The following is a 15231-nucleotide window of genomic DNA, read 5'->3' as shown; positions in this document are numbered from 1 at the left end:
TCTTTAATCAATTGCTTTAACCATTCTTTTTTCAAAGAATTGAAAATTTGAAGATCTCAAAAAGCTTGACAGAAGTCACTAATTCAGCAAAAAAGATCTCAGTATAAGCCTAAGTTTTTGTTGATTAATTCTTTGTTAAGAACCAACTATTTTCTTGATATCTATTTTTTTCTCTCTCTCTATATATATATATATTAAATTTTTGCAGCAGCAGCACCTTTCGAGATAGAGATCATCCAAGAGCAACTTCATATTGAAACTAAGGCACTCATCTCGTTTGGGTCATCAATCAAATAGTTACATAGAGAGTGATGAGTCTCACTCAGAACATCGCAACAATAGTGATATTATTTTTTATGATGATGAATCTCCAAGTGTTGAGATAGAAAAGGAAGGAGAAGAGGAAGAAAATACATCAAGTATAATATAGTTATTTGTGATGTAGAACAATATATAACGTATGGTCTTTGAAATTTATGATATAGATACAAGGAACATGCCTGAATAAAGAGCTGTATGCAGACCTATTCTATTAACTGATATTTGGGATATGCCTGAAGGAAATACAATTGTTGTAAAGTTTAATGTTCGTGGGCAACCCATTGATGAAAAAGGGCAAGTGCTAGCTAGTTTTTTAGGTATTGTGGCAAGAGATGCTACACTAACTCCTTTAAATTTTAACGATTAGATAACCTTTTCAGAGGAGGAAAAAAGCAAACTTTTGGCATTTGTGAAGGTAAAATGGTTACTTATATTTATTTTTTATTATTAAATATTTTGAGTTGTATGGAGTCTACATTTCATAATTTGTTTTTGTTATCTCTTTGTGTGGTAGACAAAGTTTACTATTCCACGAATTAGTGATGATTGGATACTTAAGTCCATATCAAAAAAGTGGAGGGATCACAAAAGTAATTTAAAGGCTGAGTATACAGAAAAATATAGAACTCTGCAGGAGCTACGTTCGAATAAATCTGATCGTATCCCAAGAGATCAATGGAGCACTTTGGTCAATTATTGGCATTCAGAAAAAGGAAAGGTATAGTTCTTATCTCATTTCTACTCAAGTATTTATAACTTTTTTTTTTTTTTACCTATATTTTTATGATTTTTTAATCATAGAAATGTAGTTACATAAATAGAAGTAATCGTGCAAAGCAAAAGATGGCTCACACTGCAGGATCAAAGAATTTTTCACGTTTGATGGCAGAAAAAATATATTTTAATTAAATACTGCATATATTAATATACAATATCAATTATTCATTACTCTTTATGTTTGATTAAGCAAAAGATGGTGTGGAGCCCTTACATGCTGAAATATTTATACAAACACATAAATAGCGAAAAGATGAGAGACCAATTGATAGTGAGTCAACCCAAAAGATTGTGAGCATATATGACCCTTCAACATAGAGCATTTTGATGCACTATTTTTTTTTTTTAATTTTGTTTCTTCTAAACTGAATTGCTTCTTTTCTATATATAGGTGATGATGCAGGAAAAACTGAGCAACAATCAAAATAATAATGAAGAATCTAGAGACAGTGTTGCTTGAGATGGTGATATATACTCACAAGTGATGGGGGCAGAAAAAGTTGGTCAAGTACATGGTTTAGGACTTGATCCAACTCCCTCTAGATTGTGGGGTAAAGATAGTACAGTTTCTTCAAGTAGCATGCCATCAGAGAAAAGAGTTCAGATACATAAGTTGCAAGAAGATATGAAAGTGATGCAACAACTTCATCTTGAGGAGATAAATGTCATGAAACAAAAGCAAAAAAAACTAAAAGTTGAGCTTGCTTTGATGAGATCACATATAAGTAGGTTTCTACGTCCTGAAGACTTGCCTTCAAGTTCAAATGATACAGCAAATAGACAGGTAATGTTTTTCTTTTTGATAATTATATATCATTTGTTGGATTAATGATAATCAAATAAAGTAATTTTTTTTATCTTTTTAGTAGGTTCCAGATGCTGCTAGTGCTCATGAGAATACACAATAGATTCATGGATAATGCAACACTACTCTAATTCCTTTTGTATCTCAATCTCCAAGTCAAGGTAAAGTATTGTATTTTATGGTGGCTGTCTCGATAACTTAGTTTGCTATATTGGCTTACTTATTTTTTTTTGCTATTTTATTTAGATCGTACTTTTTAAATGAAAAAGTATCAAAACAATCGGAATGCTGGATAATTGAGGAAGTTTGAATTATTTGGTTCTCGACATAATATACCTTATGTGAATTATTTGAGTTATTTGATTTTCTTGAATATTGTTGGAGATGAGTCCTTGCTAATTACTTTAGCATATAAATTTATTTTAATATAATAAATGGAGAAAACTGAATTTTTTTTTCTTTTTTCTTTTACAGGAATAGAAAGCAGCATTTTGTAGTAAATTAGAGTTGGATTTTCAGCAGCATTTCAGATCTCTCAGCTTTCAGTTTTTCTCTTTGGTCTTTTTTTTTTTTTTGCACCATGAGTTCCTTCAACTAATGCTCTTAATGGAAGGGTATTATTTTGACAAGTGTGTTTCGATGTAATATATTATTTAAAAACAGAGATCTGTATGCAAATTGAAAAAACTTATACTATAACTTTTTGAGTAATTGCATCAATTATACTGTTGCAAATTTCATAATTTAGTAATATATGAAATCTTTTTGGATACTTATTATTGATCTGAGAAGCTGACCAACAATAATAGACCAACAATAGTAGATATCAGAGAGGGATTATATGATTTCAATGAATATCAGATAAGAGATTTCATCTGCTTTTGAGTTTTTGTTAAGTAGTATGTGCCTATGTTTAATGATTGATGCAGACTTGATCCCTATTATAGTTATCTCAAATATTTGAGAGAATGAATTTAAACTATATGTATAAATAATTGGAGTTATATATTAATAGATCATATCTTATTTTTATTTTAATCTAGCTTTATTACTCTTTCTATCAAAAAAATTATATAACATACAATTTTTTAAATTTTAACGGCAATTATTACGGCTACAAAAGCTTAGATTTAGAGGTAATATTCACAGAATTTAACGGCATAAATATGTGCCAGTTTAAAGTTTGAAAATTTTTTTTCGATGATTATAATTATCATAATATATATTTTAACTGTTGATTGACTCATCCTATTACGGCATTAATAATTACCAGCTTAAAATTTAAATTTTTTTTTCCGGTGATTATAATTACCTTAATAGGTGTTTCAAGCTTCATCTACCCAATGCCCTATTATGGCAAAAATAAATGTCGCAAACAATTGTCGCCAAAAGCTCTGACCTTTTGTGGCAATTAGAAGGCCTTTACCGACACTGTTCTTAATCGCCGGTAAAACCTTTCCCGACACTACCTTAGACGGCAAATTGCTTTTTGCAGGTAAATACAATAGCGGTGAATATAATCGCCGCTAAAGGCAATAAAAACCGTCACCAAAACCTATTTCTGTTGTAGCATCACTTCTAGATAAATAAGGTGTCAAGTCAAAATTTTCTTGGTAGGGTGGATGGTGATCTAATTTAGATCAAGCCTATCTTGCTAGATGGGGCCAACCATAGCTCCATGCTCTGTGACACGACAAAGCCTCTGCGGTGCAAGATCTATGCACTTTTGCCCAAATTATTCAAGGATTGGTTTAATACATCTTTAATTAGAGCTGTTGGTTGCATGTGGTTCTAGGTTTTATAGGAGAGAATCTTTTGACAAATCATATGTAGCATCAGTTTTAGAAAATCTTGTAAGTTTAATCAGCTTCAATAATTTTGGTTGTGCAGCATCTTCAGTGTTTTCTGAGAAAAGGAAGGAGACAACCAATATGATAATTATTGCACAAGTCTAGATTTTCAAGTATACACTACTCAAAATTATTCATCTTTTAAAGTTAATAGTAACTTGACAAGCTTTGTCTCCTTTTGGTTATGACAAGTTTTGTCTCTCTTTTTGGATATCTGCTCTTCTACTACAAATGATATGAAAGCATTGGAGTCTTGTATTCATGTTCGATTCTGGAGCCTTCCATGTGCATTTAAAAGCATGCATGCTCGAGGTTTCTCAACTCTCGAAACTTGCAGTGCCATCTCTTAAGAAAAAAAATGAAAGAAAAGGAGAGTTTAACATGCATGCATGCACCACATGTGCTGAGCTCTAGTTCTTCTTTATGCAAAATTTTTTTGATGCTATTTAATATCGATCAATAAGAAACAAGTTACAGTCTTCTAAGTTTTGCCTTTAAAAGTTTTATTTATAGTATCCTCAAGGTAAGAACGCTACCACTGCATGCATGTATGATCTATAGGAGTGTTAATTGGGGGAAAAAAAAAAAAAGTATACATTACCTATTAGTAATAATTCAATTCATGAAGCTGCAACCCATCTTATTTGAATGGCTCAAGGAGTTATACTTGATAGAGATCGGCGCCACTTTTTATTTTCAAAAAGCTTTAGAAAAGAAAGATTGGGGAGGGAGACCCAAATGATGCATACAGATACGCAAAGCCGACCAAGGATGCCATTCAAAACATATAAAGTGAGATTCTTTTGTTTATGCTCTGAATTCATGTGAACTGGAGTGATATGTCCACAGCTCCACTTGAGGCTTTCAAGAAGGGGCCCCTCAGTTGTCTCCATCATGGTAAGCACTCGTGACCACTAGTCCATGACCCAATTAACGCATTAGCCCACTCCCACCATAATTATCAACCCTCACAAACAGGACTTCTCCACAGCAACAGTTGTATGAAAGAGAGAGAGAGAGGGGAGGGGATCACATATGGCCTGTAGCTCACTTGCATGGTCGGAAAGGGGAAAGGAGATGGAAAGAATTTGGTCAATCCTATCCCTATATTTCTTCTTTTCCAGACTAGTTCATGGGATAGAGACATCAATTGGTGCAATATATAGGATTAAAAAAATATCTTTTCAGAAACAGATGAGGCATGCCTTGTATTTAGGGAGCTAGGTTTTTGACATTCTCATTTGATCATGGATTCCATGCTTATATATATATATATATATATATATATATATATATATATATATATAATCTACTTGGATGATGACCAAGTGTTTTTAGAAGTATAATGATACCGAAAACCTGATAATCCGACCTAACTTTTGATAATTTTATTGTATTGAAGCTGGATTCTACTAAAGGAATTGATTTCTTATTCGACTGAACTTAGATGTAGCTTTGTTTGAATCCAAAAATCCAAACACGGATACAAAAATATAGGAATGTAAAGAGAATTGGCTATACGGTTTTTAATAATTCCCTTTCTTTATATTTGGATTTATGTCTTTTTCTCATGTATGTTTTTCTTAACTCTTGCCATTGTTATTCCAATTCCAAAATTTCAATTGATAGATTATATTTTAATTAAACTAATTAAATGTAAATATAAATGTAAACCTATCTCAAAAATGATTGGATTTTTTCTACAAAGTTAATTTATTTACTTTCTATATCATACTCATTTCCTGTTGCAATCTGCTGCAACTATATGTTATATGGAGGCTGATGAGATTATGATACTTTCTTGGCCAGTTAGCCCACTAAAATCATGTGCTAGTTGAATCTTAAAAGAACTCATAATAAACTCAAATCCGATTATTAATCAAGTTTGGATACAAGTAGAGATCTTACTCATTTTGGTGGATCGGAACCTCAATTTCAACTTAAGTTTTTTACTAAGTTTGGATGTGGATACAACATGGATCGATCCGACCCAAATCTATCTTATTTATAGTCCTACATGTTTCTAAGGTGTGATTAAGGATATCTTGTGTTTTCAATTTATAGATTGCATGAGACACGGTGGGATAACAACAAAAACCTAAACACATAAGTCAAAGTCTTTTTTTAAGAATCATTAAATAGTAAAGTTGGCTGAAATGTGATTCATATTTTTTTTATTTGGTAAAAGGACTTAGATTGGATCTGTTGTTCCAAAAAGTTGGCGGCGATTTAAGAAAGAATCCTAATCTTACAAAATTGGATTCAAATCTTGTCAATTCCGTATTTCAAATGCCAAGGACCTTTATTTTTAGAAACATTCCGAATGACCTAATAATTCAATATATCAAATCAAATATCATATAAGTTAAAAATGTAATTAAAAAAATCCTGATCCATGACTTATGAGAAAGCGTCCAATATAGCTTCCTTGACTTGTGATTCTATTGTTGAAGGAAAAATAACCAACACAATGACCCCCTTGCTACCAGGATGTATGAAATATTTACAAATTTACCTTTGTGAATTCCTAGCAAGTGCACAATAAGGCAATTATGAATTATGATCTCTACCAAAATCCTCTACTTAATTGTAGACAACCCTTTTTTTTCTTTTCCCAATGTTGCTTGCCTAACAGAGAGATGGGCATGCATAATGTCATGGATTTCAAAAAAAAAAAAAAAAAAAAAATTCCAAGTTTCACATGGGAGTCAGGCATCTTTGTCTTGGGAAAGATGATAAAAGGATTTGATGTCATTTTCTTGAAGCTGGTTTTTGGTATTAACTGAGAGAGCCATGAGCTTGTTCCAGAAAACCAAACAGGAAACTAGCCATATAGTGATATCCCACTAATACCCCATGCTGCATCTGAAGGCCAGTTCTCCACCACTTCCAAAGCAAATCTCCAAAGCCCCACATGAAATATAGAAAACAAAGAAAAAAACAGCAACAGTGACCCAGGAGGCCATAGAACTGTCAGACACTCCCCCCAGCAAGGGAAAATAAAACAAGCCCAGCTCTGAAAGGATCTCCAAACTGAACTATTAAAACCACTATTTTTTTTTTTTTTTGGTAATTAACTATTAAAACCACTTTGCTAACTGCAACCACTCCTTGTCCTCATTTTCATGTGGTTGTTGGTCTCCATATTCCCTTTTGATATTCTCTCTCTCGCCTCTGATCATGGTTCTATAGTGGTGACCAAGCAAGCGTATATGCCACTAATATGTTGCCAAGTGTATGCTTATTAAGGTGAGTCGCTTGCAAGTTTTGTAAGCAATAATAGCTCAGGGTGGAAGGAAGGGTAAGAGAGAGAGGAATCCAATCTATAGAATGTGGGAAAGCGATGTTACAAGAGTCTTATGAACAGTCATAGGGGGTCAGGAGTCAGGACGGCCCCCAGAAACAAGTCAAGGATGAAAAGAAACCAACACCTTAAAAAGAGGGGGAAGTTGTGAAATAGAGCTCAAATGAGAAAGTAAATTTTGCAATTTAATATCCTGTTTATCTCTTTATCTCAGTATTTATCTTGAACTCCTTTGAAATCTATTCAGCAATTATTGTTGTTATTATTTATTATTATTTTTATTTTTTGGAAAAAGTTTTATGTGTATATTTATGTTTTCTGCCTTCCAAGTTCTTTTCAACTCAAGCCATTCCCTTGCCAGAACCAGTAAAGATTCATGGATTTCTAGCCCTTTTCATCATTCCCCTTCCAAGCTCCAGCATAATCTTCCCCCATTTAGATTTGAACCCAGAACCCCAAAAAAACCCACCTTTTCCCTCCCCCCTCTCTCATGGATCCCAAGGCCAGGTAAAGAATGGAAAAAGACTGTAGACTGTCAAAAAAAACTTGAAAACAGGCAGTAAATTTAGAAAGTTGGTATCTTGGTCCTTTATTTTTTTCCTCTCTCTTTCTCTGTCTCTGCCCTTCAACTCCAATCCCCTTCCCCTGCCCAAACCTGGTGAAGAGAAGAGAAGAGAAGACCTATGATAAGATAGTCTAGCCCTTTGTATCAACTCCAATCTTCTCCTCTCTCTTTCTCTCTCAACCCAATCTCCCCAAAATCTCATCTTTCCTTGTTTTCTTGCGTAAAAATCCCACCTTTTTGCTCTGCCATGGATCCCAAGGGCTCCTCCAAGTTGCCCCAAGAGGTGCCCAGGTTCCACCAGGCCCTGGGCCTCCCCCAGTCGGACAAGAGGGAGCCCACCACCACCACACCTGAGGCCAGAGACGCCCCCGAGAGAGAGCTCGCCGCCGAGAAGGAGGAGCAAAGGCGGCAGCTCGCCCCCAAGCGCAGCTCCAACAAGGACCGCCACACCAAGGTCGACGGCCGCGGCCGCCGCATCCGCATGCCCGCCCTCTGCGCCGCCCGCATCTTCCAGCTCACCCGTGAGCTCGGCCACAAGTCCGACGGCGAGACCATCCAGTGGCTCCTCCAGCAGGCCGAGCCCGCCATCATCGCCGCCACCGGCACCGGCACCATCCCCGCCTCCGCCCTCGCCGCCGCTGCCGCCGCCGCCCCCATGTCCCACCCCGCCGCCTCTGCTCCTGCCGGCCTCCACCAGAAGCTCGACGACCTTGGCCAAGCCGCTGGCCCCCGGCCTAATTGGGCCATGCTCGGCGCCAACCTCGCCCGCTCCCACCCCGGCCTGTGGCCACCGCCCATCAGCGGGTTCAATTCCGGCTTCGCCCCTTCCACATCAAATCTCGGCAGCGGTGGGGACTCAAGCTACATGCAGAGGATGGGCCTGCACGGGCTGGAGTTGCCTGGAGGGAATCTCGGCGCGATGAGCTTCGCATCGTTGCTTGGCGGGCACGGGCAGCAGCTGCCAGGGCTGGAACTTGGGCTTTCGCAGGACGGGCACATTGGGGTTCTCAGCCCGCAGGCCTTGAGTCAGTTCTATCAGCAGATGGGGCAGGGAAGGGGAGTGAGTGGAGCTGGAAGTGGTCAATTGCAGCAGAACCAGCAGCACCAGCAGACTCCATCTGCGGAGGATGATTCGCAGGGTTCAGGACAGTAGAGATGGGTGTTGTAGAGCTTGGAAGGAGAGTTTGGCGATTAAGAGGAAGATTAGCCGAAGAGAGTAGCAAAATTCGATCTTTTTTTTTTCTTTTTTCGATTGGTTGGTCGGTTTTCTTCTGTGTGTGACTTCGAGAGCAATGCGGAGAAAGTGAGATGGGAAGATCCAGTCATTGATGGCATTCTGTATTGAGTTATTGGGTTTGCCTGCTTCTTCTTTCTCTGCATGATTTGACCGGAGTCTCGGAATTCGGGTACTTTTCTGTCTGTTAGCATATTTGAGTTTGTTCTCTTTACTGCTCCTGGGTTGTAATGGATGAGTTTTGGTTTGGAACATGCAGGTGTATATTAACAGAGCTGAATAGATTGCGATGGAACTGAATATCTTGTTTATTTCGAGGCATGTAGATAAGAATTCTAGCCATCTTCGGTAATTTTTGCTGTATTGGTGGAGTTGTGATTGGCTTGTTTTTTGGCAAATAAATGTTGGCATTTCATATATTTATATGTGAGATTCTCTGCTTGATATGTAGTACTTATTTTCTTTGGAGATGCTTTGCATTTTAAGAAACATTAGCAGAGCCAGATCTCTTCGCCTATGAGTGATTTAAGTTCTCTTATGCTAGTTATTATCTTGGTGTACATAGAATTGATCTTCTGGTTTCTGATTGTGCTTCACATGTGCCTGATCATAATGCTGAGAAAAAAAAAACTTTTAGCAAATTCATCTCTGTCAGAACTATGATCTGTGAACAATGACAACCTTCGGCACTTTGTATTTGCTCAGAGTACAGTAGCTATACTATCTTCAACATCTTCATCATGGATACCAGCAGAAACTTGAAGGTGCTGGTAGTTTACCAAATCCTGAAACCTCCAAATGCTTTAGGTTGTCTGACATGATTGATTTTGTAGCCCATTGTCATGATTCTGTTTTTAGTCCTCTTCCATATTATTCAGTTTTCCCCTATATAGATAAAACAATTTCTTTGAGAATTGGAGATGCTGTTATTTCAGGATGTAGTTAATTGTCATGTAATGAATGGTTAGCTCCTTTCAACATGAAGTGGATACCCTTTAGTAAGATTTTTTTCCTCTAGTAATTCATGGTATCTATTAGTTATTCTCTTGCTTAAGTACAAGGAATTTCAGTTGAAATTGGCTTGGGTCAAATTTCAGCTAGAAATGGCTGAAACCAATCATGCTGCTACTTTTAGAAATTATATTTCCTTTGAGTATGATTTGGGTTATTTCTTTTATTATATTTGTGCAATTACATCAATTCTGGAGCATATTTATTTATTGATTTGAGTCATAAGAAGAGGTTACTTTTCTCATCTATATAATTTTTGCTGATAATTTTTTGAAATAATTCATGTGTTACCATATATTCATAAATATTTTTAATTAGTTATGATCTAGAAAAAAGATATAAATGATGCAAAAAGCTTAAATAAATTTTATTTACTAATTAGTAGAAATATCAAATAATATAATGGAAGAGACAAGAAAATCATGACTTCCACGTACAATTAGTTTCATTTTGAATTCTAACTATGGGATCAGGATGGTTCACATTCTATTCAAGAGTTAGATAATTAATGCCTAGAAATGCTACTATTGACCTGTGATTGATAATCGTAGCCTTCAAAGACCATTCTCTTAAGATCGAGTACAGATTTGTTTAAGAGATCTTTTAGGAGTTTTCTGAGAGATTTGACCTAGCCAAAGAAAGAAGAGAAATGAGTCTAGACAGAGTTGACCTAGCCTCTCTACCCCTCTTTGGTGGAGCATCTGAGCTCAAATTGGATGTATGTTGGCTTATTTTCAAACTTTATAAATTGCAGTATAGTGGTTGATACTTTGTACACAATATGATCCTAAATGTCATGTTAAGTTCGTGTCTATATGCAGTTTTATACTCATGCACTTTATTTTCAACTATGTATACATAGTTATTTATTAGATAAGTGGATTTATTAAACAATTGGATAACATATAATTTTGAAATGGATGTCTAGCATGATTTGCTACTATATTCACTTGTTTTCAATAGAATTTTAAATTTTTTCATAATTTTGCACCTTCCATCTGAACCAACAAAACCATACACCCGAGGATTCCTAGTCTTTTTGACTTAAACTCTGACTAAAACTGCCTAAACGGAAACTTCATGTGACTGGCTGAAACCTAAACTGGTTTTGAACCTTCCTTGGGTGATTGATCAAAACACAACTGGATACGAGGGAAAAAAACATGTAACATTGTTGACTTAAAGTGCATTTGTTGTGGGCCCATGAGAGGTAGTTTGCTGGCTGTTGTGTAATGAAGACAAATATGTGTAATACAGTTATGAGATTATTAGGACATGAGCAATGTTAAACTGATAGTAGATCCAACAAGGATATTGATTTGGATGCAGCATGCTTTGTTATATTGCCTTTTTTTAAAAAAAAAAAAAAAAAAGGGGGGTCTGATTGTCTCTTTATTTTAGGCTTATATTTCTATTTTGACATAGAAAATCTTTTCTTCTGCAATATATCCATCTATATTGTTTTTGGAAAGCCTGATGAAAAAAGTAGCTATTGACAATGAAAAAATAGTCAGTTTGATGTCAAACTCCTTGATAGTATATATCCTTCAATCTTTTAGTTTTAACAGGTTGTGTTTTACAAATGCATGTTTTATTTGGATGTTAACATCCACAATAGCATAGTGAACATTTAGCAAAACAGTGGTTTCTTCCTCAATTTACCTTTTGACTTTAATGTCTCAATCTACTTGAGTGCTTAGGACATTATCTTTTGTTGCAGTCATGTTCTCCATCATTGTGGCTACATATTTCTATCCTGCTTTATTATTTGGACCAAGATTCTCAATCTTGGTAGACCATGGACAGGTAATATTCTGATACAGTATCAGTGCACCTAGTACGAGAGTCGATTTGACATACTGAGATTCATTAAGCCCTCTGTACCAAGTCTTGGTCGGTATGGTACATCCAGTACAGGGTGGTACACAACAGTATGATGAACCTTGATTTGGATAGTTACCATACAACATCAATTTATAACCAGGAGAGTTACTGAACTGAATTTTAAAGACATTCTTTTTGCCAACACAAGATTGGTAGACTGTTAATCAAGTGTAAACAGTTATAAGCTTGGGAGTTCAAATCTGACCAGCTCTGTCTTAGGAGGGGAATGGTGTCCCAACTTCTTGTATTGGCTATTACTTGATATTGACCTTTTTTTTTTTAAATAATCCTAATAGCTTAAAACTTTAGTAAATTAATAGTCAATATCCATTTGACTCATATATTATCTGCACTAGTTTTGATTAGTATCAGTACTTGAGTATCGAAGCATACCTAGAAAGCATGTTAAATTAATTGAGTAGGAATCATGTTATATGATAAGAACTTCATTATCTCATCATAACAGTGTTGGAAAAATATTGCTTCTGCTCATCCTCAAGTTAAAAGAGATATCCAGCTCCATTAATTTCACTGCTCATCTGATATAAAGTACAGAATAGAAATAGAATAAGTTGTAGCTTGTCAGAGTATTGGAAGCATCCTTACTGTTTAGTACAAATTAGTGGTACTTTGTGTAGCCGTTTCTAAGTGTATGCTTTCCTCATGTCAAATATCTTTCAACAAAATGTAGAAAGAGAAAGATTATCTGTGGAAGTATTCAGCAAGTGATGACGAAGCTTTGGTCATATCTATTGAGTAATAGTATAGTCTACCATAAAACATAGTAAAGAGGAGGAAGGGGGCTTGGTAGAAATACTTTGCGGAGAAGGGGCTTAATCATGGGGTGACCTTTGGTGTAGAATTAGCTAGTTTTGCTTTATTGGTTGTAAGGAGAATTTTGTGATTAAAGGCTAAGAAATGAAGCTTGCCACTTGGTCTTTAGGAACTTTTCCAGCAAGCCTATGAGTATACGTGGTTAAACTGCAGTAAGTGCTTGTTTAGTTGCCAGATAATTAAGGTTCAGTCCTAACAGAATAGATGGTCATGAAAATGTTTGTTTGCTGTTTTAGGCTGCAGTTTAAAGTTCATGGTGTACTCCCAACATATTGGTTGTAGGACAGCAAAATTATTTATTAGTAGTTAAGTGGCTGTAATTTAGGGATATGCATGTGTGAACCAGTATGCTAGACATGTGTCCAAGTGTTTGACTATGAAAGAGAAGAAAAAGGAAATATTGGGATACATAGAAAAAATAGTTTCAACTAATCTCTCTCTATGTATTTGTATACCATAGAAAAAAACATTAAAAGATATATTTTTTTAGGTCTTCTGATATGCATGTTTCTTATCCAAATTCCAAAAAATTAGTTGAAGCTTTTTAGAAAAGTAACATCTTGTAAGGTTCTTTTAATACCTAAATTCTTGATTAAGCTCTAAAAAGAATAGGAGCTCACTTTTAACACTATTGTAGTGGGTCAAACACATCTTTTGAGTCCAATTGTCTAACAATTTTTAGAAGCTGTAGTTTGATAAATATTTAACTGTTTGATGTGTATCTGGCTTGACTATGTATGCAAAATGAATTCTAGGAGCTGGCTGTGAGTAGTCCAGGTAACAAATAGAACTTCTTGCCTGTTCAAGTCTATTAGGGTTTGAATAACAAGCACTTCTTGGCTAAATGAGATTAGAAAATTTCTAGGATGGTAAGTAAACTAGGATATGGTACAAGGTATCGATTAATTATTCTTCATCTAACTTGTATCTTTTTCTAAAATGATATTGTAGAATACTGCTTGCAAGCAAGTAGTACCAAAGCAGTTGTACAGTTGAACAGCATGGTTTTTGTAAGACTTTGGAAAAGAGTCCTATCATAGTGTAGAGGTAAGATGCAACTTCCTCTGACTTGCGCGCATAAGACTTATTGCAAAACTTTTGACATGGACAGATGTATTTTTGTCTAGCTACAGCACAATGGCAATTTGGTTTAGGCACATATTGCAGAGTTTGAGATGGAGAACCCAAAATATAGGACTTTAACATGGTGCGTAAAGCTTTAATCATGGTTGCTTGTAATATTTCATGAGGACAGATCATCCTCCGCAAAAACAAGTCTTCATCTTTTAGGTTGTGGGTTGTCAAGGACTTCTTTATGTCTCTCATCATAAGTGGTTCTCATATATCATCCTTACTGTTCTGATTTGAGTTATCCAGTTCTTTTGTGTTAGCTTTGTGAATGTTTTCAACTTTGTCTGGGATCAGCCTTACAGAACTGCCAAAATCTTGACTTGTACTCAATTAGGCACCCAGTGTGATGGCAGAACTTACTTTAAAGTTTAATCGAATTATATGGTTCACCTCAGGTATAGCAATGGTTTGGACCAGGTCAATCATTGATACTAGCTTCCTATAGCTTGACCCAAAACCAGCCTAACTAGCAAGCAAGTCTAACTTGGCTGACCTAAAAATGTTGGTGGGTTAGCTATGTCAACCTTGACCTGACTTGAATAAGAAGAGAAAAAAAATGTAGCAGCAATGACATTTTGCTTATACAATAGCAACATGTGCAAGCAGCATGGTGATGGCAAGAGGCAGTGAAGCTCCATAACTGTAGGTGGGCTAGGAGGATAGGGGTTGTGAGGTAGTAGACTGAGGTCAAGTGTACTGACTGTTGGCAGATATAAGGCTTTGCACTTAGAATGGAGGTTGCAGACTTGCAATAAAGGAGAAGAAAAGGGAGAGGATTGGATTAGGGTTGAGCGAGGGCTAGCACTAATTGGAAGTGGACTTGGAGATGGGTACCTAATGGAAGAGGGAGAGGAGGACACAATGAGTGGTAATTGAGCTAGATGTCAAATTGCCACCCCTAATTCTCCTTGATAACCAAGGAAAGTAATTTCATTTCACCTAAATTTCTTTATATAGAATTGGAGAAAACCCTAAGTTATATTTTAGAAACCCCATCTCTAGGGAAAGAAATCCTATTTTTTATGATTCTTTTATGCTGGTCAACCAGCCTTAGTACACACCTCTCCACCTGGTAGAGGTCTAGGGTTCGAATCTTGATGATAGTGGTGACTCTGTGTGTTTCTTGAAGTGAAAAATGACTTCTTTGGTGGCTGACCGTCTGTTTGGGTTGGGGAGGGAGAGTCATGTTTATGAGGCTACTTTGACTTCCTTTTAAAGACTGTTGGATGATCCAATGATCTTTGCATACTTCCACATCAAAGGAATTGATATATTTTATCTATGCAATTCAAAATGACACAAGTTGACTCAGTCAAATATACTAGTGACCTGCTTCCTGTTATGGATGTATCTTAGGCTAACCTATTTGATTTTTGAGTTAGAGACCTTATTCAAAAGTTTACTTGAATGTCAGGTTGGGTTTTGTGCCCGAGTCTTTCATAATTTGCCATGTCAAGGGTACATGTATGTGGTCATGGTATTGAACAAGAGTAGTTTTGAGGTCACCTAGGTTTT

The 15231-nt window shown here is 36.1% G+C and overlaps 1 protein-coding gene across 1 annotated transcript; it reads left to right on the top strand.

Moving 5' to 3' along the window:
- The first annotated feature begins 7190 nt into the window (after positions 1–7190).
- LOC105048982 (transcription factor TCP20) lies at positions 7191–9273 on the top strand. Its single transcript, XM_073261088.1, has 2 exons — positions 7191–9028; positions 9116–9273. Exon 1 carries the CDS (start codon positions 7870–7872, stop codon positions 8773–8775), a length of 906 nt encoding a protein of 301 aa, XP_073117189.1. The 5' UTR covers positions 7191–7869; the 3' UTR covers positions 8776–9028; positions 9116–9273.
- Positions 9274–15231: the final 5958 nt, after the last annotated feature.

The sequence above is a fragment of the Elaeis guineensis genome, chromosome 7, assembly GCF_000442705.2.
Source record: "Elaeis guineensis isolate ETL-2024a chromosome 7, EG11, whole genome shotgun sequence".
Lineage (NCBI taxonomy): Eukaryota > Viridiplantae > Streptophyta > Magnoliopsida > Arecales > Arecaceae > Elaeis > Elaeis guineensis.
Note: the sequence above shows the minus strand (reverse complement) of the source record. Positions and strands in the feature narration are given on the sequence as shown.